Source organism: Chiloscyllium punctatum, chromosome 33 (assembly GCF_047496795.1).
Source record: "Chiloscyllium punctatum isolate Juve2018m chromosome 33, sChiPun1.3, whole genome shotgun sequence".
NCBI lineage: Eukaryota > Metazoa > Chordata > Chondrichthyes > Orectolobiformes > Hemiscylliidae > Chiloscyllium > Chiloscyllium punctatum.
The window spans coordinates 5265049-5287573 of NC_092771.1; the positions used below are offsets into that span (position 1 = coordinate 5265049).

A 22525-nucleotide genomic window follows, 5' to 3' on the forward strand; every position below is an offset into this window, starting at 1 on the left:
TTATGAATTTTGCATTCATCAATATGAGAAATGAGCATAGTGCGGGATAATTTAAACTTTCCATGCCACTTGAAAGGGTTCAGAAAAGATTTACAAAGATGTTGCCAGGGTTGGAGGATTTGAGCTATGGGGAGAGGCTGAACAGGCTGGGGCTGTTCTCCCTGGAGCGTAGGAGGCTGAGGGGTGACCTTTATAGAGGTTTACAAAATTTATGAGGGGCACGGATAGGGTAAACGTCAAAGTCTTTTCTTTGAGGTCAGGGAGTCCAGAACTAGAGGGCATAGGTTTAAAGTGAGAGGGGAAAGATATAAAAGAGACCTAAGGGGCAACTTTTTCACACAGAGGGTGGTACGTGTATGGAATGAGCTGCCAGAGGAAGTGGTGGAGGCTGGTACAATTGCAACATTTAAGAGGCATTTGGATGGGTATATGAATAGGAAGGGTTTGGAGGGATATGGGCCGGGTGCTGGCAGGTGGGACTAGATTGGGTTGGGATATCTGGTTGGCATGGACAGGTTGGACTGAAGGTTCTGTTTCTGTGCTGTACTTCTTAATGACTCTACGACTCACTGTTTGCAGGATTGGAAGCTGGGGTGGCAACGATGCTGAGGACAGCATTTGGATTGCAATCTTTCTGTGAATGCGCAGTGGGTGGAATGTCCTGGGATTAGAAAGTGGAGATCAGAGTATACCAGCCCTGTGGAGGCCTTTGAACAACAGTGGTCTCCTTGGGGTGAAGGAGCATCATAAACTCCAGAGTTGACATTCCAGTTTAATTATGATACATTTCTGTTGACCGCTTCACTTTTGTTCTTGTTGAGGTGCACCATTAGGGCTGTCCAACCTCTTTTTAGGTTTATTTGAAATAGTAGATACTAGACCTCAACAATGAGTGGCAATGTGTCTGGGCGTGGACACTGGGTATTTCTGGGGATGGACCTTGGGTGCCAATGTGCCTGAGGATGGGCCCTGGGTGGTTCTGGGGATGATGTGGAGGTGCCAGTCTTGGACTGGGTTGGACAAGGTCAAACACCGCATGACACCAGGATATAGTCCAATGGATTTGTTTGAAAACACAAGCTTTCGGAGTGCAGCTCCTTCATCGGGAGCAGCGCTCCAAAAACTAGTGTTTTCAAATAAATCTGTTGGACTATAACCTGGTGTCGTGTGACTTTTGATCTTGTTCTGGGGGTGGACACTAGGTGGCAGTTTATTTAGGGATTGTTCAATATAACTTTTCAGTTACATGACACTGTAATATTTTGCTCTAAATTTCTGTGTCTTATGATCTTATACTCCACAACCATCTGATGAAGGAGCAGCGCTCCAAAAGCTAGTGCTTCCGGATGAACCTGTTGAACTATAACGTGGTGTTGAGTGATTTTTAACTTTGTCTACCCCAGTCCAACACCGGCTCTTCCACATCATTTCTGAAGATGGATAGCCATATGCCTGTACATAGATATTGGGTGGGAGGTCTGGGAATTGGCAATGGGTGGCAGTATTTCTGGGAATTGGCAATGGGTGGCAGTATTTCTGGGGATGGACACTGGGTGGCAGTATTTCTGGGGATGGACACTGGGTGGCAGTGTTTCTGGGGATAGACACTGGGTGGCAGTGTTTCTGGGTTTGAACACTGGGCGGCAGTGTGTCTGGGGATAGACACAAGGTGGCAATTTTGAGCCAGACTTTAGTATATACTGCCAGCTCACTGAATTTATTAAAAATGAAAACAGGATGTGCTGGAAATACACAGCTCAGCATCAAAGCAGATGAGAGGTAAAACCTCAGCTCTCCACAGATTATCCAAATCTGCTGAATATTTCCAGCCTTGTGTGCTTTTTATTTCAGCTTACTGTGTCATGGTATTTTGGATATGTGTCCCAATATTGTTTTGAATTGTTTGGAAATCCTGTCCTGACATGGCTGCCTGGATCCTAAGCTCTGGAATTCCATGTTTTTATTTCTTTGTCTCAGCATCCTGACTTTATTTCCCTCAGTCATTCATTAAAAACTAAAGTGTTAATTTGCCCTGTATCTTCTCATGTGGTCCACGCTCACATTTTGCTTTCTAATACTCAAGTGAAGTGTCTTGGAAGCGACATTAAAGTTATTTTACAAAAGACAGATTGTTGTTGTTAAAGTGGCTTTTCTTTGCTCGATTTTCGTCCTTCCATCTCTATGTTCTTTGCCTGTTTAACCATCTCCTGTTCTATACTAAGCACTTTGCTGGTCACTCTTGTGCATGTGTTCATTTTGGGGTATTTTTTTCCTTTACTCTTTCCATCTTGACTTTATATAGCACCTTAATGTTTCTTTTCAAATGCTAATATGACCCAGTTCTGATGCTGCATCCATGCCTGAAATGTTGATTTCTGTTCTTTCCTCCTGTCAGACCTACTGATGGTTTCAAGCATATTTTTGTTTCTCAGAGTTTCTTTCCTAATTCTTGGTAGGGAGGCAATCAAATTAATAAAAGATATGTATCAGATGTAGAGATTACAGTTGTGATGTCATTGCTGTATTGTGTGCTCAAGTGTAACTTAATCTCTATTAAATAGAAACTCTTTTTGAACTGATGACTGGTGATATGAGTGTCACAATCTATCAGGTTGGAGAGAACGAGGATGCTGCTTTATCATCAGTCATTCAGAGATGAGGAAGAATTTACCAGCCTAAAAGATAGGGTCAAATCTATTAAGAATATGTAGTTCAATATATTTTACTGGATTGAGAAATCATGGAGAACAGAACTAATATTAGTTGGAGAGCTATAATCACTGTATATTACATATTTTTTGAAGTTGTATTCTACTACACTCTTCGCTAAGACTTCTTTCTGATTTTTGTTTCCATTATTATTTAGGGCATGCTGTTAATTAATACCCCTTTGGGACTTGCTGTGAGTTGATATTCCAAAGGGGCATAATTAATGTTCTGATGTGGCTTCTTGTCAATATTATTTATATATTGCATTCTATCCATTAATGATCTAACCCAATGTATATCAAATAGCATTTACTCTGGACTGGATATTATTCTTCTAACAGATAACTAACTGTACAACCTTCTGTATTAATGATCAGTGTACTGCCTGATTTTATTCTTGCATTTGTACTTCTACCAATGCAATAGTTTTCTAGTATGTTAGCTCAGTCCATTTGCTACAAGGCACTATTCCCTACCTGCCTGGATGAGTGTAACTCTGGCAAGACTCTAGAAGCATACCCCTACCATCCAGGATGAAGTACCTCACCTTGATTGTCCATTTAGTGCAATATGCTGGAGTTGATTATCCATTAGCTCTGAGGAGAAAGTGAGGACTGCAGATGCTGGAGATCAGAGCTGAAAATGTGTTGCTGGAAAAGCGCAGCAGGTCAGGCAGCATCCAAGGAGCAGGAGAATCAACGTTTCGGGCATCAGCCCTTTCCTGAAGAAGGACTGATGCCTGAAACGTCGATTCTCCTATCCATTAGCTCTGGTCAACCATGTTCCTCTTTCAAGTTGCAAGAGCCTTTCTCAAACTTTGTTTCTTATCTAGTTAGATGTATTCTTGTGTCTGATGCTCTCTTCTCCATTTTAAACAGCAGATAATAAACTGAGATACAAAGAAGAGAGGGGCTTCTATCTGACACGGTCTTGAGAGGTTAAAGGATACATCTGAGCAAAGGATAAGGTCATTTAGGTGGAATTAGCTCCGTGGATGCTGCAGGCAGAGTCATTTTGACAAACCCATGAACTATGTAAGAATCACTGTAATAGAGAGAGTTTTCTATATTGGGTATCTTTACAAAACCAAAGACTACTAAAACCTGTACAAATTACTAAGCAAAGGGCAGAATGGCATATTCCTGCTCCTAAGAAATGTTTGTATGTTAGCATTTGATGATCAATTTGGGTCCCAACAATGACACAATTAATATTTGAGAATTGATATTGAGTGAAATATACACCTTTTTCAATACTTCTAATGGCAGAAAATAATTCTTATTCTTAGATGTGGGAACACAGCATTGCTGAGATCTCACAGGATTTATTGAACAGTGAGGATCCAGATACCCCTGCAGAAGAATTGATATATTCTATCAAGCCTCCATCCAATGGCCACGTGGCTCTCAAATCATCTTCGGAAGACAGAATCCTGGAGTTTACCCAGGAACAGATCAACAGTGGTCAGATCATCTTTGTGCACAACGGTAAGACGGGAATCATAATTAGTTATTGGGCTGGCGCATCCACATGTTGCAGTTATTTAGTGGCAGCCACTGAACTCATCTGGCAGTAAAACTCCATTATCACGATTCTACTTTGTACTAAACACAGTGAACAGGGCAGTAAGGTGTTCATGGACAGAGAGAGAGAGAGAGAGAGAGAGAAAGGCAAAGACAGAGTTTGTGCAGGGTCATGCAAGGTCAGGAGATTTAGATACTAGAACAATGAGTTGGGATGGGCTGAAAGATATCTTTTTAAAGAGTCATAGAGATGTACAACATGGAAACAGACCCTTCGGTCCAACCCGTCCATGCCGACCAGATATCCCAACCCAATCTAGTCCCACCTGACAGCACCCAGCCCATATCCCTCCAAACCCCTCCTATTCATATACCCATCCAAATGCATCTAAAATGTACCAGCCTCCACCACATCCTCTGGCAGCTCATTCCATACACATACCACCATCTGTGTGAAAAGGTTGCCCTTAGGTCACTTTTATATCTTTTTCCTCTCACCCTAAACCTATGCCCTCTAGTTCTGGACTCCCTGACCCCAGGGAAGAGACTTTGTCTATTGTCTTTGTCAATGCCCCTCATAATTTTGTAAACCTCTATAAGGTCACCCCTCAGCCTCTGATGCTCCAGGGAAAACAGCCCCAGCCTGTTCAGCCTCTCCCTGTAGCTCAAATCCTCCAACCCTGGCAACATCCTTGTAAATCTTTTCTGAACCCTTTCAAGTTTCACAACATCTTTCTGTAGAAGGAGACCAGAATTGTATGCTATATTCCAACAGTGGCCTAACCAATGCCCAATACAGATGCAACATGATCTCCCAACTCCTATGCTTAATACTCTGACCAATAAAAGAAAGCATACCAAACGCCTTCTTCACTATCCTATCTACCTGCGACTTTAGTTCCAAGGTGCTATGAACCTGCACTCCAAGGTCTCTTTGTTCAGCAACACTCCCTAGGACCTTACCATTAAGTGTATAAGTCCTGCTAAGATTTGCTCTCCCAAAATGCAGCACCTCGCATTTATCTGGATTAAACTCCATCTGCCACTTCTCAGCCCATTGGCCCATCTGGTCCAGATCCTGTTGTAATCTGAGGTAACCCTCTTCACTGTCCACTACACCTCCAATTTTGGTGTCATCTGCAAACTTACTAACTGTACCTCTTATGCTCGCATCCAAATCATTATGTAAATGACAAAAAGTAGAGGACCTAGCACCGAACATTGTGGCACTCCACTGTTCTCCCTGTATTCCGTGACTTTTCTGAGGTTATTTAATCAATGCTGATCCAGAAACAGTCAGTCCAACAAACGCATTCCCAGAGTTGTAAATCTAGTTCATGTACAAACCAAGTTTATATCGCAGTTAGCATCTATGCAGTAATTGGCAACATGTAGGCAGTGGTATCACCAGTTATCCTAAAGAAGGAGCCCCTAATCGTTATGTTTCATTGGCCTCAAAGGCCTAATTTGTCTTTAAATATAAGGGAAATTTACATGTTTTTGCCAAGGCCCAGTATTGCATTGTAATGTAAGATGACATTTATCCAGTTCGTCTCTGTATTGTAGGTAAGTCCATCACTGAAACCAGGTACATCTTCTAGTGAGCCTACATAATCAACTGTAGACAGACCCAGAAAACCTACCTCTTCCTAATTTGAAACAGTATATTTGAAAGTATATTTCTCACATTCTTCCAACGCCTGAATCAAGTGTTTTATAATCTCTTTCTCCACCTGAATCCTGACTGTATCGAAATACAGACTCATTGCATGGTCATCAGGCATGAACTCATTCTCCCCAGGCCTTCACCTTGTGGGGGATCCCTCCCACGTCCCCCCCCCCCCCCCCCACTGTCCCCCAACCCTCCAACTCCCCAACATCCCAATCCTCTGAGAAATTATCAAATACAAGACAGTAATAAGCTAACCACCATCTTCTCAAACAGTCCTGTAGTGTTTCTTTTCAGTGGTAATATGATATCATTCATTTGCCATTTCAGAGGACAGTTAAGAGTCAACCACATTGTTGTGAATCTGGAGACACATGTAGACAGATTTCTTTCTCTAAAGGACATTATTGAACCGTGTGGGTTTTTCTGAGAATCCAACCTTTCATATTCATTATTAATGTTACCAGCTTTTTATTTCAGATTTATTTATTAATTGTATTTAAATCTCACCAGCAACCAGAGTGGAATCTCATGTGCATTAGTTCAAGCCTCTGGGTTACTAGTTTGTTATCATTACCCCTGTGCCATAAACCCCCAGAACGCAATTCATGAAGTAACAAACACTGAATGGATACTGTTGTGTATCAAAAGGTTAATATCGTTTATACCCAGTCTATGGAAGTCAGGCATGAAACCTTGTGTTATTAAATATTAATTTTCAGATAATCTACTTTTCCCCTGGTGTCCCTTCCATTTGTAGGATCATTGTCTGGAGGATTCAGCTTTGAAGTGTCTGATGGAGTGAATAGTGCAGCTGCACAGCTATTTACAGTCAACGCAAGACATTTGAACATCCTAATTGAAACAAAGGAACCTCTCATTATTTATCCAGGTATAGACATGGATTACATCAATTGGTGTGGGTTACATCGAGCACTGAGTGCATTCAGAGAGCCCTCACTATTGCTGAGCTTATGTTAGCCAGTTCAGAATCAAGGTAGGAAGGAAAATGAGATTTTCCTGTTGTGTGTGACTAGCTGGCATCAGAAACATTCAACCCAGTCCAGCTTTAAGAAACCATCCTTAAATCTCTTTAACATAGTCTTTTCAAGAATAGCGTTAGCAGGTAGGATTAAGGAAAACCCTAAGGCATTCTACACTTATGTGAGGAACAAGAGGATGGCCAGAGTGAGGGTCAGGCCAATCAGGGATAGTGGAGGGAACTTGCACCTGGAGTCAGAGGAGGTCCTTAATGAATAGTTTGCTTCAGTATTCACTACTGAGAGGGACCTTGACTTTTTTTGAGGACAGTGTGAAACAGACTGATATGCTAGAACTAGTTGATGTTAAGATGGAGGATGTACTGAAAACTTTGAAAAACATAATAATAAATAAACCCCTGGCCAGACGGGATATACCCAAAGTTACTACAGGAAGTGAGGGAAGAGATTGCTGTGCCTTTGGTGATGATCTTTGCATCCTCACTGTCCACTGGAGTAGTACCAAATGGAGGGTGGCAAATGGTATTCCCTTGTTCAAGAAAGGGAATGGAGATAATCCTGGGAATTACAGACTAGTCAGTCTCATGTCTGTGGTGTGCAAAGTATTGGAGAGGATTCTGAGAGACAGGATTTATGATTACTTGGAAAATCATAGTTTGATTAGAGATAGTCAGCATGGTTTTGTGAGGGACAGGTCATGTCTCACAAGCCTTGTTGAATTCTTTGAGGATGAGACAAAGCACATTGATGAAAGTAGAGCAGTAGATGTGGTGTACATGGATTTTAGCGAGGCATTTGATAAGGTTCCCCATGGTGGGCTCATTCAGAAAGTAAGGAGGCATGGGATACTGGGAATCCTGTATCTGTCTGGATACAGAATTGGCTGGCCCATAGAAGACAGAGGGTAGTGGTAGACAGAAAGTATTCAGCCTGGAGCTCGGTGACCAGTGGTGTTCCACAGGGATCAGTTCTGGGAACTCTGCTCTTAGCGATTTTTATAAATGACTTGGATGAGCAAGTGGAAGGGTCGGTTAGTAAGTTTGCCGATGACATAAAGGTTGGTGGAGTTGTGGATAATGCAAAAGGCTATTATAGGTTGCAATGAGACCTTTACAGGATGCAGAACTGGGCTGAGAAGTGGCAGATAGAGTTCAACCTGGAAAAGTGAGAAGTCATTCACTTTAGAAGGTCAAATTTGAATACAGAATACAGGGTTAAAGGCAGGATTCTTGGCAATGTGGAGGAACAGAGGGATCCTGGGGTCCATGTCCATAGATCCCTCAAAGTTGCCACCTAAGTTGATAGGGTTGTTAAGAAGCCATATGGTGTGTTGGCTTTCATTAGCAGGGGGATTGAGTTTAAGAGCCGTAAGGTTATGCCTCAGCTCTATAGAGCCCTGGTTAGACCACACTTTGAATGTTGTGTTCAGTTCTGGTCGCCTCATTATAGGAAGGATGTGGAAGCTTTAGAGAGGGTGCACAGGAGACTTACCAGGATGCTGCCTGGACTGGAGGGGCATGTCTTATGAAGAAAGGTTGAGGGAGCTAGGGCTTTTCTCATTGAAGCCAAGAAGGATGAGTGGTGACTTGATAGAGGTGTACAAGATGTTGAGAGACATAGATAAAGTGGATAGCCAGACTCTTTTCCCCATGGCGGAAATGTCTGTCACGAGGGGACATAATTTTAAGGAGATTGAAGGAAGGTTTAGGGGAGATGTCAGAGGTAGGTTCTTTACTCAGAGTTGTAGGTGCATGGAATGCACTGCCAGCAGTGGTAGTAGAGTCAGAGATATTAGGGACATTTAAGCAACTCTTAGATAGACACATGGAAGATAGTACAGTGAAGAGCATGTAGATTAGTCTATTCTTAGAGTAGGATAGAAGGCTGGCACAATATCAAGGGCCAAAGGCCTGTACTGTTCTATGTTCTATATTCTAAATAGCAACAGCCTGGCCATGTGCTTGGAAGGGAGCTGGAATACAATGCGAATGGAAGGAAGGGTTCCAGAGGAATTGAAATCACTTTTGGTTTTATAGGTGAGAGGCTGGGCGAGTCCAAATCAAACAAGTAAAAATAACATACCTTTCTTTTCCTGCCTTCCAGGAACACGCCAGCCAATCACAAGTCAGTACCTGAAAGCGACAACCAGTGATGATGACAAAGCAAATGATTGGCCATTGACATATACAATATTGACTGCTCCAGCCCTGGGACAACTCATTAGGGTCAATGAAGGCAATGTCATAGGGAATGTTTCTAACTTCACTGAGAGAGATGTGAGTGCAATCACTTGGACACTGAACCACCACAGGAGTTTGATTACAATCAGTCAAAAAAATCCATTACAATTCTGGAACATTATACCTGATTACCTCAGTTGATGATAGCTACCAGTGTGGCTGTGATGTGTCCCCCCCCCCCCACCTTCCCCAATTAATCAAATAGTCTGGCAAGTCATTCAGAATTAGCTCAGCTTCTGAAGTTGGGAAGAATTAAAGTTTTCACTCTGTTTGGATACAATGGGAAGAATCTTCACAGGTCCTGAACAACAACAGACATTCAGAATAAAAAAGGAGGTGTTGGATGTTTTGAAAAGCATTAGAGTAGGCAAGTCTCCAAGACCTGATAAGACCTATTTGAGAATGCTGAGGGGAGCAAATAAGGAAATTGCTGGAGCCGTTTGCAAAATCTTTGGATTTTTTTTTCACAGAAGATGTGCCCAGAGGACTGGAGAATAGTTAATGTGGTTTCTTTGTTCAAGAAGGGCAATGGGGATAATTCAGGAAATTACAGGCCAATAAAACATGTAATCAAGAAAGAACCACTCTGCTCATTGTTGTAGATTTACAGCAAAGCTACACTTAAAAGCTATGCACTTATGTGTTCCTGTGCTGTGAGCTTTGCCACACAGGTTCCTCCAAGGTCAGCTGTGAATTTTGCTATTTGTTAATTTTTCCTAGATGCACTTGTGGGTGGCACGGTGGCACAGTGGTTAGCACTGCTGCCTCACAGCACCTGAGACCTGGGTTCAATTCCCGCCTCAGGAGACTGACTGTGTGGAGTTTTGCACGTTCTCCCCATGTCTGCGGGGGTTTCCTCCCACAGTCGAAAGATACCAGGTGAATTGGCCATGCTAAATTGCCCGTAGTGTTAGGTAAGGGGTAAATGTAGGGGCATGGATGGGTTGCGCTTTGGCAGGTCGGTGTGGACTTGTTGGGCCGAAGGGCCTGTTTCCACGCTGTAATGTAATCTAATCTAATCACTCCGATGTCCAGAGATACTTGAACTCAAACAGCAAATGCAGTAACTGTGCAGATTCACCGCTGTGTCAGACAGCAATATCGGTTTCTTTTTCTGACCATGTGGTCAATGCCTTTGTCTGTCTTCCTCCTTTTTAAAGTGCCATTGTTTTGATCTTTTGTCCCCCAAAGTTCCTGTGGTACAAGGAAGAATTGATGAATTCATTGGTGCAGATCCAGATTCTGGACTTTTCAAAGGACTGATTAACATTGGGAGATTGAACAAATTTATATCATTTTTAGAATATTGTCTGGTATTTAATTTAAAATTTTGCTGCTTGTTTTAGAATTTTGTGGATTGTCTCAGCTTCCATGGTACAAATTGTCAGAGCTGTTATAATGGAGCAAGATGCGGCCAATGTTGTGAGTGGCCTCATCACACTATTCATTTAATTCTGGCACAAATGTTGTCAGAGCCCAAATCGCTCAGATCCCAGTAAGATTCTGCTCATAGAGTGCAAAAACAAGGATGTTACCCAAAATATTGATAAAATACTGGTTTAGCCCCTATTGGAGCTTTGTGTTCAATTCAGGCACCACACCTGAGGAAGGATGTCAAGGAAACAAAGGAGATTTGCGATTATTGGTACCAGGTTTGTGGGACTTCAATTATGTCTAGAAGCTTGGGTTATTCTTCAAAGCGGGGAACATCAAAGGGAGATGTAATAGAGGCATTCATTGAAGAATTTGAACAGGAAATAAGAAGGAGGATGACAAGGAGAAACTGTTTTCATTGAGAGTTAGTAAGCAGAATCACAGATTTAAAATAATTCACAAAAGAACTAGACAGGAGATGAGAAGGAACACACTTTGGTGGGCAGTTGAAGCAGATTCAATCATAACTTGCAAAAACGTAAAATCTTGAATTGAAAATAACATAATTATTGGGATCGAACAGAGAATGCAACTAGCCAGATAGTTTATTCAGAAAACCAGCACAGGTACAGTGGACTAAATGGCCTCCTGTGTGCAGTATAATTCAAAGACTCACGGATGAGAAATAGCCACTTGGATAACATTGTGAAAGATCCGCCAATACCTTCAACAGAAAATTAGAACACAAAAAAAGATAAGCATAAATAATGCTGGAAAAAGGCTGTATAATATAATCAGAGCATTGGCTCTTTGGCTTAATGGGTTGTTGCTGAAGCATAACTTTGCAACTTGTGGTATCTGTTAGTGTCAGAGGAGATAAACGACTCCCTGAAATCGCATAGCATATACTCCATGCTAGAGGAAAGTAATTAATATCCACGCTGCAAACAAATTTAAATCATAGACTGCAGCGACACATCTAAAACCAGCTCAAAATGAATGGGCACAAATACTTTATCTGTCACATCACTGCCAACCTCCTTCCCATGGTGTGAATTATTTCACAGCTCCTTTAACTCTTCACATTCTGGAAATCTTTGAAGGGACCATGCTGTATACAAAGCCATTCACTTCTGCTTGGATTAGGCTGTGACAGAAACTGTCCAGCTGTCAACATTCTGTACTCAGCTTCCATTAGCTAAGGAGTGGCACAGAAGGGGTACATCAACTAGTATAAATGGTCACCTCTCCATCAGCCCTTTCCCCACTGATTGTCTCCACAGTGGGTCAAGTGGGAAATAGTCTCCTTTTGTACTTTAAACATGCAGGAGTTGACACTGAACCCCAGGTCTGCTGTACATTATCTGCTCCCTACTCCTATGGTCTAGGTTGGTGGTTTACTGAGATGTACATTTTGTGATTTTCAATTAATCTCAATCTGAGTTGCAGTCAATAGAAATTTAAACAGAGATTCAGGAAAACCTTTTCCTCCCAGTCATGAGCCTTTGGAGCTCTCTTCCTGAAAACGTGGTGGTAGCAGATTCTTTGAATATTTTAAGGTAGAAGTGGATATATTATTAAGCAAAGGGGATAAGGTTTATCAGGATAGGCAGGAATGAAGATTTAAGGTTGCAATCAGACCAACCATATCTTATTGTTGGTGGAGCAGTCTCAAGGGGTTGAATGGCCTAGTCCTGTTTCTTATTTGTTATGTTCATCTCAACTCAGCTTGTTACTCAGGAGTAGCAGAGCTATGCATACTTCTTCACTCACTTTAAATCCACAATTTGTTTTAGCTCCTTTATGGAATATGGGCATCATTGTTGAGGGCACTATTTATTGCCCGTCTCTAATTGCCCTTGAATTTGGCTATTTCAGACGGCAGTTAACAGCAACAACATTGTTGTGGGCCTGGAATCACATGCACAGGTCTAAATGGTAAGATGGCAGAATTAATTCCTTAAAGAATATTAGTGACAACCATACAAGGTTTTACAACAATTGATAATTCATGATAACATTATTGACACTAGTCTTCAATTCCAGGTTTTAAAAAATTGTCTTTAAGTTCAACCAATAGACACAGTAAATTTTGAAGTTCTATCCCAAAGAATATTAGCCTAGAATGGTGGATTACTAGTCCAGTGATGTTACCACTACACTATCACCTTCCCATAGCACAGGCTTTCAGGCAGAAGGGCAATTGGATCATTGCAATCTCATCACCAGCTCTGACACCCACACTGTTCCTGTAAGAATTTCTCTGAGCAGAGATTCCTACTATCTGTGTAAAAATCTTCAAGTAGATTTTCAAAATAGAATTCGTCTCTGTACAGTAGTTAATCTCTGAAACCCAGTTAGTGTCAGTATCTAGGCTCCAGGTTAGTGATAGTGACTGCAGGCTCCAGGGACTAATTTAATAATACTAACTACACTCCAGGACCTCACAGTAAACACAGGATCGTGGGTCTGGGCTAGTGATGATAACAAGCTGCAAGGCCTATGTTAGTGGTAGTGATCATTCTCCAGGACCTGTGTTAGCAACAATAGCTGGACTGTAATGTTTGGGTCTGGGTTGGTAATGGTAACTGGGCCTCAGTGCCTAAATCAGTAATAGAAACCAGGTTCTGGGCCTAGGCAATAGATAATAACCAGGTTCTGGGGCCCAGACTAGGATACTAACCAGGTTTTGGAGTACAAGTTAGTGATAGTAACCATGCTTTGGCACCCAGGGATGTAAGATTGACCCAGGATTTATTTAATGCAAGGTTTGATAAACATTTCTAGGCTCTGGTTTGGAGAATGTGCCATATGTGAGACTTGGGAACCTCAGAGAGGAGAGAAGCTGCCCCATGGTCTGGCTGAGGGGAATCAAAGGGGAAGTTAGATAAACACAGAGGGAGGAATAGAGGAATGTGTTCATAAGGTTAGGAATAAAAATGATGAGAAGAGGCTTGGAGTATAAATACCAAGACAAGATGACCTGACATGGACTTTTTCCATCCTGTAAATACTTCGCAATCATGTATAGAGTGAAGGTTTGTAACACTTAAGATAATGTCAGTGAATGGTATTCATTAGATATTCTCTCTTCTTCACTAACAGTTGGAATCTGAAAATATTTTCTACCAACATAATTGGCCAAAGGAACCATTTTGGAAATGTCAGGATTCATTCGAGTTCACGGTTTCCTCTCCCCCAGTGGTGACAGAAAGGAAGACCTTCACATTATGGATTTCCTTTGAAAGGCATAGTCTTCAAAGAGGCACTCAGCTATGGCACAATAAAGGTAAAGTACAATTTACACTTCAACGGTGATGCTGCCTTAATAGTAGCAGTGACTGAGCACACAGTTCAATGGGAACTTAGTCACCCTCAGCTGCTTTAGCCACATAGCCAGTGTGTTGGACAAGGTATTCTGGTCGCCTGGTACTTTGTACCTTTGCCTGTATTCCTGTCACTGTCAAATTAAATTTGTCCAGGATAAACAGGAGTATCCTGACACAGTGCAATTCCTCCTTGGTCTTGTAGCTCGCCATCTCCAGTCCTGTACCCCTCTCTGACATCTGCATTCCTCCAGTACCAGTCGCTTGAGAATCCATAGTTTCATTACATTATTGGTAACTGTGCCATCAACTGACTGGGCCATAAGTTTTGGAATTCTCTCTGTAAACCTTTCTGCTTCTCTCACCACCAAACTCTTTGACCAAATCTTTGGTCTCCCATCCTAATGTCTCCTTATGTAGATCAGCATTAAGTTTTGTCGGGTTGCACAAATGCAGTTTGTTGTTACCTTGACAGCATTGAGCTGCTGTCATTCCAGCCAGTTATATAGTGTAGTTGAAAATATGCATTACTTAAACAAAGCTCAGAGTCAAAACCAGGTCAGAAAGATTTCATGACAGTGAAGACCATTTTGTCTTGCAAATACAAGTGGCTTAGACTGTGTCAGATCCACTGTTACTACTTGGAATAGCATGGCTGTGTTATTCTGCTGCACAACACAAGGAGACTGTTGTTTGAAGAGAAGAAAATGGATTCATATAGATTGTTTGCAGGCAAAGGGATATCTGGTAAGTGGGAGGTTTTCAAAAGTGAGTTAGTTCAGGTGAGTTCAGGTCTAAGCATGTTCCTGTTAGAATGAAGGGTAAGGCTGGCAGGAGTAGGGAACCCTTGGATGATGACAGTTATTGAGGCTCTGGTCAAGAGAAAGGAGGAAAATGACATATATAGATCAAGTGAGTTCCTTGAGGGGTATAGAGGGCGTCTGAAGATATGTAAGAGAGAAATCAGGAGCACTAAAATGGGACATGAGATGACTTTGGCAGGTAAGGTAAAGGAGAATCCAAGAGATTCTACAAGTACATGAAGGGCCAAAGAGTAACTAAGGAGAGAATAGGGTCTTTTAAAGATCAACAAGGTCATCAATGTGTGGAGCCACAAGAGATGAATGAGATCCTATATGAATGTTTCTCATCAGTATTTACCATTGAGAAAGGCATGGATGCTAGGGAACTTGGGGAAATAAACAGTCATGTCTTAAAAAGAGTCCACATTACATAAGGGGGGGTGCCGAAAGTCTTAAAACTCATTAAGGTAGGTAAATCCCTGGGACCTGATGAAGTGTATCCAGAACTTTGTGGGAGGCAGGGAGGAAATTGCAAGGCCCCAGAGATATTTTTATCATTAACAGCCACAGGTGAGGTGTTCAAAGATTGGAACATGGCTAATATTGTGCCATTAATTAAGAAAGGCTGTAGGGAAATGCCTGGGAATTACAGCCAGGTGAGTCTAGCGTCTGGGGTGGGTAAGTTGTTTGAAGGGATTCTGAGAGAGAGTATCTACAGATATTTGGAGAAGCAAGGACTCATTTATGATAGTTACTATGGCTTTGTAAGTGGGAAATCCTTTCTCTTGAATTTGAGTTTTTTGAAAGGGTGACCAAGAAAGTAGATGAGGTCAAGCAGCAGACATTTACAAAGAATTTAGTGAGGCCTTTGACAAGGTACCACATGACAAGTTGTTATGTAAGGTTTTAATCTCATGGGATCCAGGAAGTGTTAGCCAACTGGATTCAAAATTGGCTTTATGGTAGAAGACCGAGGGTGGTGGAAGGGAGTTGTTTTTCAGACTGGAGGCCTATGACCAGTGGTGTGCCACAAGGATTGGTGCTGGGTTCACAGTTATTTGTACTTTATATAATTGATTTGGATGAGAGTTTAGTAAGTATGTTTATTAAATTTGTAGATGACACCAGGATTGACATTGAAGAAGGTTATCTTAGAATGCAGTGAGCTCTTGATCAATTGGACCAGTGAGCTGAGGAATGGCAGGTGGAGTTTAATTTAGATAAATGTAAAGTGTTCCATTTTGGTAGGGCACTTCAAGACAGGACTTATGCAGTCAATGGTAGGGCCCTGGGGAGTGTTATAGAACAAAGAGATCTAGGGGTACAGGTTCATAGCTCCTTGAAAGTGGAGTCACAGGTAGACAGGATATGAACAATGCTTTTGGAATGCTTGCTTCCATTGTTCAGTGCATTGAGTATAGGAGTTGGGATGTCTAGTTGCATCTGTACAAGATGTTGGTGAGGCCACATTTGGAGTATTGTACACAGTTCTGGTCGCCATACTACAGACAGGATATTATTAAACTAGAAAGAGTGCAGTAAAGATTTATTAGGATGGTACCTGGACTGGAAGGTTTGAGTTATAAGAAGAGATTGCCTTTTGCATACAGAATGGGAATCACATGCACTCTCCTGGGTTTCAATTCACTGGATTTGGAATATTTGCATTTATTCAATTCAGGTCAATGATTATGACATAGATGGAGGCCCTTGGTCCCCATATATTTTCCAGAGGGCTGATTAAATAATTTCATTTCCTCCTCTTATAGTCCAAATGCTGATTTGTAGACAATTTTAAAATTTGTAGCTGAATTATGGTTATATTTGATAATAGCAAATTTGATAAGCATATTACGTGTGAAAATTGAATTCAATTGTACTGAAATATGCACCACACTAATTCATACCCATCTGTGGCAGAATAGTCTTCTATTCTGTCAGCTCCTATAATTCCTTCAATTTGAAATGGACAAAGGTAAATAGTTCAGAGCAGGAAAAGGTTCTGGTAACTGAGACAGAGGAGAAAGCTTCACACTCTTGCCAATGATAGGTTTGTACAATGAATGCACTGCAAGGGTTAGGAATGTGGCTGTCTGTTGAGACCATTCCTGTGATCTGCTCAATCATGTAGGAAGAGCATGAATCATTCCACGGTGAAGTACGGACATGTATTTGAAGACTGCATTTCCTCTTTCACACCTTCCCTCTGTTTCCCTGGTTCCCTGTAGGTGTCAGTGATTCCAGGTATATACATTCAGTAATGTAAAGGTTGAGGGTTACAGTTTGCAGGAATCTAGAACTCTCATTAATGTATTTGAGCTGTTAAACGCCAATATGCAAATTCTAGGATTCTTGTAAATATGGCATAGTTTAGAAAGGGCAAGCACTTACTTTGCAATTGAACTAAAAACATTTGTTTTAAAAAAAAACTGCCTTTAGGCAGACTCCAAGAAAACTGTTGACTTTTTGTACAGCGGTCTGTTGCATATAAATTATGAAAGTAAAAATGATTGCTCTCTTGTACTCTCAACTAATATTGTTTTTGTGCTTTCCTCTGAGGATTAACCCTATGTTGATAATCTGTAAAAGCATAGTTCAACAAGTCCCTTCAAAATGTTAGTTATGTTGAAATGCTCCTAGTTATTGAGGGCTCGGGATCCAGAGGTCAGTGTTATAAGATTAAAATATTATAGATTTAGGACAGACAGCATGATACACTTCCTTTATACGGAGAGGTTGTGAGCCTGTGGATGTTCCAGTGATTGAAGAGTCAGCATTAGAAAGAGGTGATGCAGTAGTTACAGATAAAGAGCATAAAGATATATGACAAAATGAAATTTGAATGATTTGGCTAATGCAGAGGATAAATGCCATTACGTCCAGGTTGAACCAAGGGGATGGTTAATGTGCTATCATTTTTATGAAATTAGTAAAATATCTTTCTTTTTGCTCCAGGTCTTGTACTGCCTGAAGGTCAAAGTGCAGCAATTGATCAGTCCATCTTGGATGCTTCAAATCTTCTGGCCAGTGTCCCAAAACCTCAGCAGCCTGCCTCTGATGTGATATTTGAGGTGACCGTACAGCCAGTCCATGGGTTTCTCTCATTAGCTGATGTGGGCAAGGTGCAACACTTTACACAATCAGATTTGCTAAACTCTGCTCTAAAATATACACATAGCAAACTGGGGGCTTTAACAGATAGCTTCACATTTCAAGTGTGGTTGAGTCCAAGGAGAAAGTCACTTTCATATTCTGTAGGTGATGGATCTGTCATTGTCCTTACTGAGCTCTTCAATATAACTGTTGTGCCAGTGAAGGATCACTCCCCACAGATTGTGACGACAGGAATGACCCTGCATGTCCTGCAAGGCTCCAGCTTTATCCTGACTCCAGATCACATGAACACAGTTGACTTTGATAATTTACCAGAGGAAATTCTGTACATTATTGTAACAGGGCCAAACAATGGCTTCTTTGTGAATCGGGTTAATGACACCACAGCCATAAAACAGTTCACACAGGCAGATATCAATGCTGGCAGAGTGCTGTTCAAAGCAGATGGGCAGCCAGCCTCTGGCATATTCTGGTTCAGTATCTCTGATGGGAAACATTCAGCAGTTAATGGGTCTGTCACTGTTGAAGTTATACCAGTGACTATTCATATAATCCATAACAAAGAAATTGTATTACTGCAGGGTAATGTATCAGTGCTGATAACCAGAGAGGAACTCTTAATACAGACCCAAGAAAATGATATTGTACTCTATAAAATAACCCAACAGCCAAGGTATGGAAGAATAATTATTAACCAGTCTGTTGTGACTGAGTTCTCCCAGAAACACATTAATAATGGAGATCTAAAATACCACATTAGAGATTTCTCAGTTTATCAAGACAGCTTCCATTTCTTTGCAATGACCCATGAGGGAAATCTATCAGGCATTGTGAACGTTACAGTGCAGCCCCTCGTCAGAGTGGCCCAGGATCTGTCCTGGCCCAGAGGAACAACTATTCTGATTGACACAGATGTTTTGGATGCTAGTGAACTGGCCAACAAAACCCACAGCATTCCTTCCTTCAACATTATTCAACAACCCAGAACTGGAAAACTTGTCAAACTGCATAGACAGACTGGAGGTCAAAGTGATCTAAGGAATAATTTTACGCAGACTGATTTAGAAGATGGTAATGTGGCAATGGAACTTTGGGATTATGGTGAGACTAACCCTTATCCTGAAATTGATGGCTTCCAATTTCTCCTGAAAGCAGATGGAGTACCACCTGGTATAGGTACTTTTGAATTTAGGACTGTCCCATATATACCTACTCAACATTACAATGCCACACTACTTAAAGTTTCCTCCTTGAGTGGGACCAAGTTATCAGATTTCAGCAGCAGACCCACAGTTCCAAAAGGTGATAAAATGGATAAATACTCATCGACTGTAACCTGGGATCCCAGTTGGGATGGAGTTGCCAGAAGAGGCAATATACCAACATCAGACAACATAGCAACAGAATCCAGACCAACAGCAACTAATGAGAAGGTTCTTACATCAGCAGGGAATAATCTTACAGCGATTATCATTGCTGTCATTTTGATCATTTTGCTGTTTCTGATTGCTGTGATAATCACAATCTATCTGACAAAACGCAACAAAACAGGCAAGCATAATGTGCAGGAGCCTCCAACAAAACCTAAAAATGGTGCTGTGGAGAAGGAGACCTTTAGGAAGACAGATCATGTTCAATCTGTTCCTTTAGTGAATATCAGGCCTCTAAATGGCCTAGAAACACAATCCAACAGTGGGCATGTAAATCCTGATGCCAAACAGTTCTGCAGGACAAGCAATCCTACTCTGAAAACTAATCAATATTGGGTGTGATCTTTGCAATGGCTTACCCACTTCATCCCAATCTAGGAGGGTGCTTCCAGTGAGTTCATGAAAAGGTGTAATCAGACCATTATCAACACCTCATGTACTGGAGACAATAACATTCCCATTGTCTCTCTGCTCTTGCTTCACCAAAAGTCTCAAACCTATTTGGATGGAAAACAATCCCACACAGGATGGGAACCCTGCCTTAGTTGTCTGACCATGATGTGGCTGGTCAGTGCCTTATCGGCTCCCTGAGAAGATGCATTCTACACCTCTACAATATTAAAAAGTTTACAAAAAGTGCATCAGGATAAAATTAATTCTGTCTTCACCAATCCTTAGATGCTGCCATGTTGTGGTACCATCATTACTGACTTATTGGTAGAGAAGGTCATGAGAAGTTGGAGTTACTGTGGTGAAGATGTGTAGTGGGGTTATGTTTGTACCAGTCTGGAATATTATTGCAGCTTTTCTTAACAGACCAAAGGTTATTTAATGGGACATTGGTGTAGATCTGAATGTTTTCTACACTGTAATTAGAAACACATACATTATCTCACAGCCTCACAGTCCCTACCAGAATTTCTGTGTAATTAACATCACCCTTTTCACTCAAAACTCTTAAAGCCTGAAGAGATTTCCAGTGTCAATCAAATCAGTTCTGAACACTTTGCAGTGTTAATCAGGAGTTGGCATTTTTGGAATAGATTTTTAATTGAACTGATGATTTTTAAATTCTTGATTCTCATAAAGGACAGTGATGTAACAGTACTAAACATACTTCACTCGCCCTCCTTTCAATTGTCACTGACTTCCTGAGTTAGACTGCCATTCAAATTAAACTGATTACCACTTTTGTTGACCTCTGTGCCAGCTTACATTGTAGCTTGTTTCTTTCCTTTAAACACTGTCCCTTTCCTTTTCGACACTATCTTTTGTCAAAAAGTTTAAAATGATACAACACCAGGTTATAGTCCAACAGGTTTATTTGGAAGCACTAACTTTTGGAGGGCTGTTGAATAAATCATCTCAGTTACATGACACTGTAATCTTTTGCTATAAATTCTGTGTCTTATGATGTTATGCTCCACAACCACCTGATGAAGGAGCAGTGCTCCAAAAGCTAGTGCTTCCAAATAAACCTGTTAGACTATAACCTGGTGTCGTGTCCACCCCAGTCCAACACTGGCTCCTCCACATCATCTTCTCAAAAAGAATACCCTTGTCCTTGAAAGTCAATGTTCCCAGTTCTAACCATCCTTCCCTCTTTAAAGTCTTTGAATCCCTTATTACCTGCTTGAAATTCTCCAACTGACCCAAGAATGTGCACCCAACAATACTCAGAGCCCACATTTCACCATTCTGAATATATTAAAATTATTCTGCATCAACAAGGATGGTGCCAAAATTCTAATTCTTTGTAACAAGAGTCTAGAAAACAGCCACTGACATCTATCAGGAAACCAACTAAAATGAACATAACTCCATAAGAAGGGATTCCTGATCTTCCAAGATATAAAATTTGGTAGGGTGGGTCCCATCATTCAGAATTTCCACTTTGGGTGAAAATTAAATTCCCTATTCCCATGAATCCAGTGAGCCAAGCATCCTGGAAGCTCGTCAACTCTTCTGGGAGCAGATAGGAATTTTCGTGTAAATTTACAGCAGTGATGAACGCGCAAGCCCAAGATTGTATAAAATTGGCAAATGCAATGTAAATTTCTCTTGCTGGGTATAATAAAGAAATTGTTCTTGTAGCAATGTGAAACTTTTGTTCATTTACACTGACCCCTCTGAACCAAGAAGCAATCATTAAGTTCCTTCCACTGTCAAATGGTTTTGGAACCTCTTTGGTTTGGGATGGTGCTCACTCTAGATTACTATTATAGTTTTAAAAAATTGTGGAGGAAGGAATGACAGGATGACGTTGTGATGCCCCTTTTAGTTGAAAAAGATGTCTACTCACATGCCAAACAGTTGCCTGGATGAGATATTGAAGGACAGTCACTCAATGAAATTTCAGAACAGACAGATTAAAATAGGAAAAAAACCCCAAAAACTCCTACAATCTTTGAGAAGGTTTCTGTTGCATAAAATGAATCAACCCGAGACTAATACTCCGGCCGGGCGGTATAGCAGCAGTAACTTTTGTATTATTGTGATAATTGACTCTAGAGTGAACACACTGAATTTAGTCTATTCTAGAAGAATGCAATATGTCATTAAAGGGATACAGTGCCACCTGGTCCCTAAATTGGCATGAGTGTCACAGAAAATGGGAGATGTTTCAAGTGATTTGCCAACAAACTGTGGAAAACCTTGGACAACACTAAACCTTATAATGTCTGTGCAGATCACATGGTAAATATTATCATGATGTATTAACCATCAACAGAACACCTGGAGTAGATGAAATGTACTCTACAATCCTTGAAGGAAGTTGGTGAGAGGTGAGATTCTGATCAATATTCTATAAATGATGGTTCAGTCTCAGGTCTGTAGCTTGATTCATGTTTAAATAGAATTGAGACAGAACAATAAAATTGTGGAGTATTACACAAACATAATGCTACAGTGTAATCTGAAGCAATCATTAGTTGGAAGAATTTAGCATTGTTTTTAAAGTAACAAATGGCAGGACAGGGTGATGCAATGATCCACTATCATTTCCCTTCTTGCAGTCCTGGCTTTATATTTAGTGTGGTTGAAACAGAAGTCTCTTCTCACTGGTTGTGTGAAATAAGTTTAGGGTGTAACATGTACTTTCTCTCATACCCAAACTCCAACGCAGAACCAGCTGTGTACATGCACTGAGAAAGAGACATGACCATTTATCAAAACAGCAAACACAACTAAAAATGCAAACACCCGTATACATCTATCAACTATTCAGGTGTGAACACACATGCAAGTTAACATCGAGAGAATATCCACCTAGTTATAGAAAGAGCACATGTTGGAATACTGGACAGTAATTGGAGGCAAAATCATTTTAATTAT

General features: G+C 41.0%; 1 protein-coding gene across 1 annotated transcript in view; it reads left to right on the plus strand.

Moving 5' to 3' along the window:
* Positions 1-21282, plus strand: part of LOC140458362 (chondroitin sulfate proteoglycan 4-like) — an 85483-nt gene extending 64201 nt beyond the window's left edge. The window contains exons 6-10 of the mRNA XM_072552794.1: positions 3998-4196; positions 6662-6793; positions 9006-9178; positions 13622-13805; positions 17601-21282. Of these exons, the coding sequence (XP_072408895.1) occupies positions 3998-4196; positions 6662-6793; positions 9006-9178; positions 13622-13805; positions 17601-19531 (2619 nt within the window). The 3' untranslated portion in view covers positions 19532-21282. The remainder of the gene's footprint in view (positions 1-3997; positions 4197-6661; positions 6794-9005; positions 9179-13621; positions 13806-17600) is intronic.
* Positions 21283-22525: the final 1243 nt, after the last annotated feature.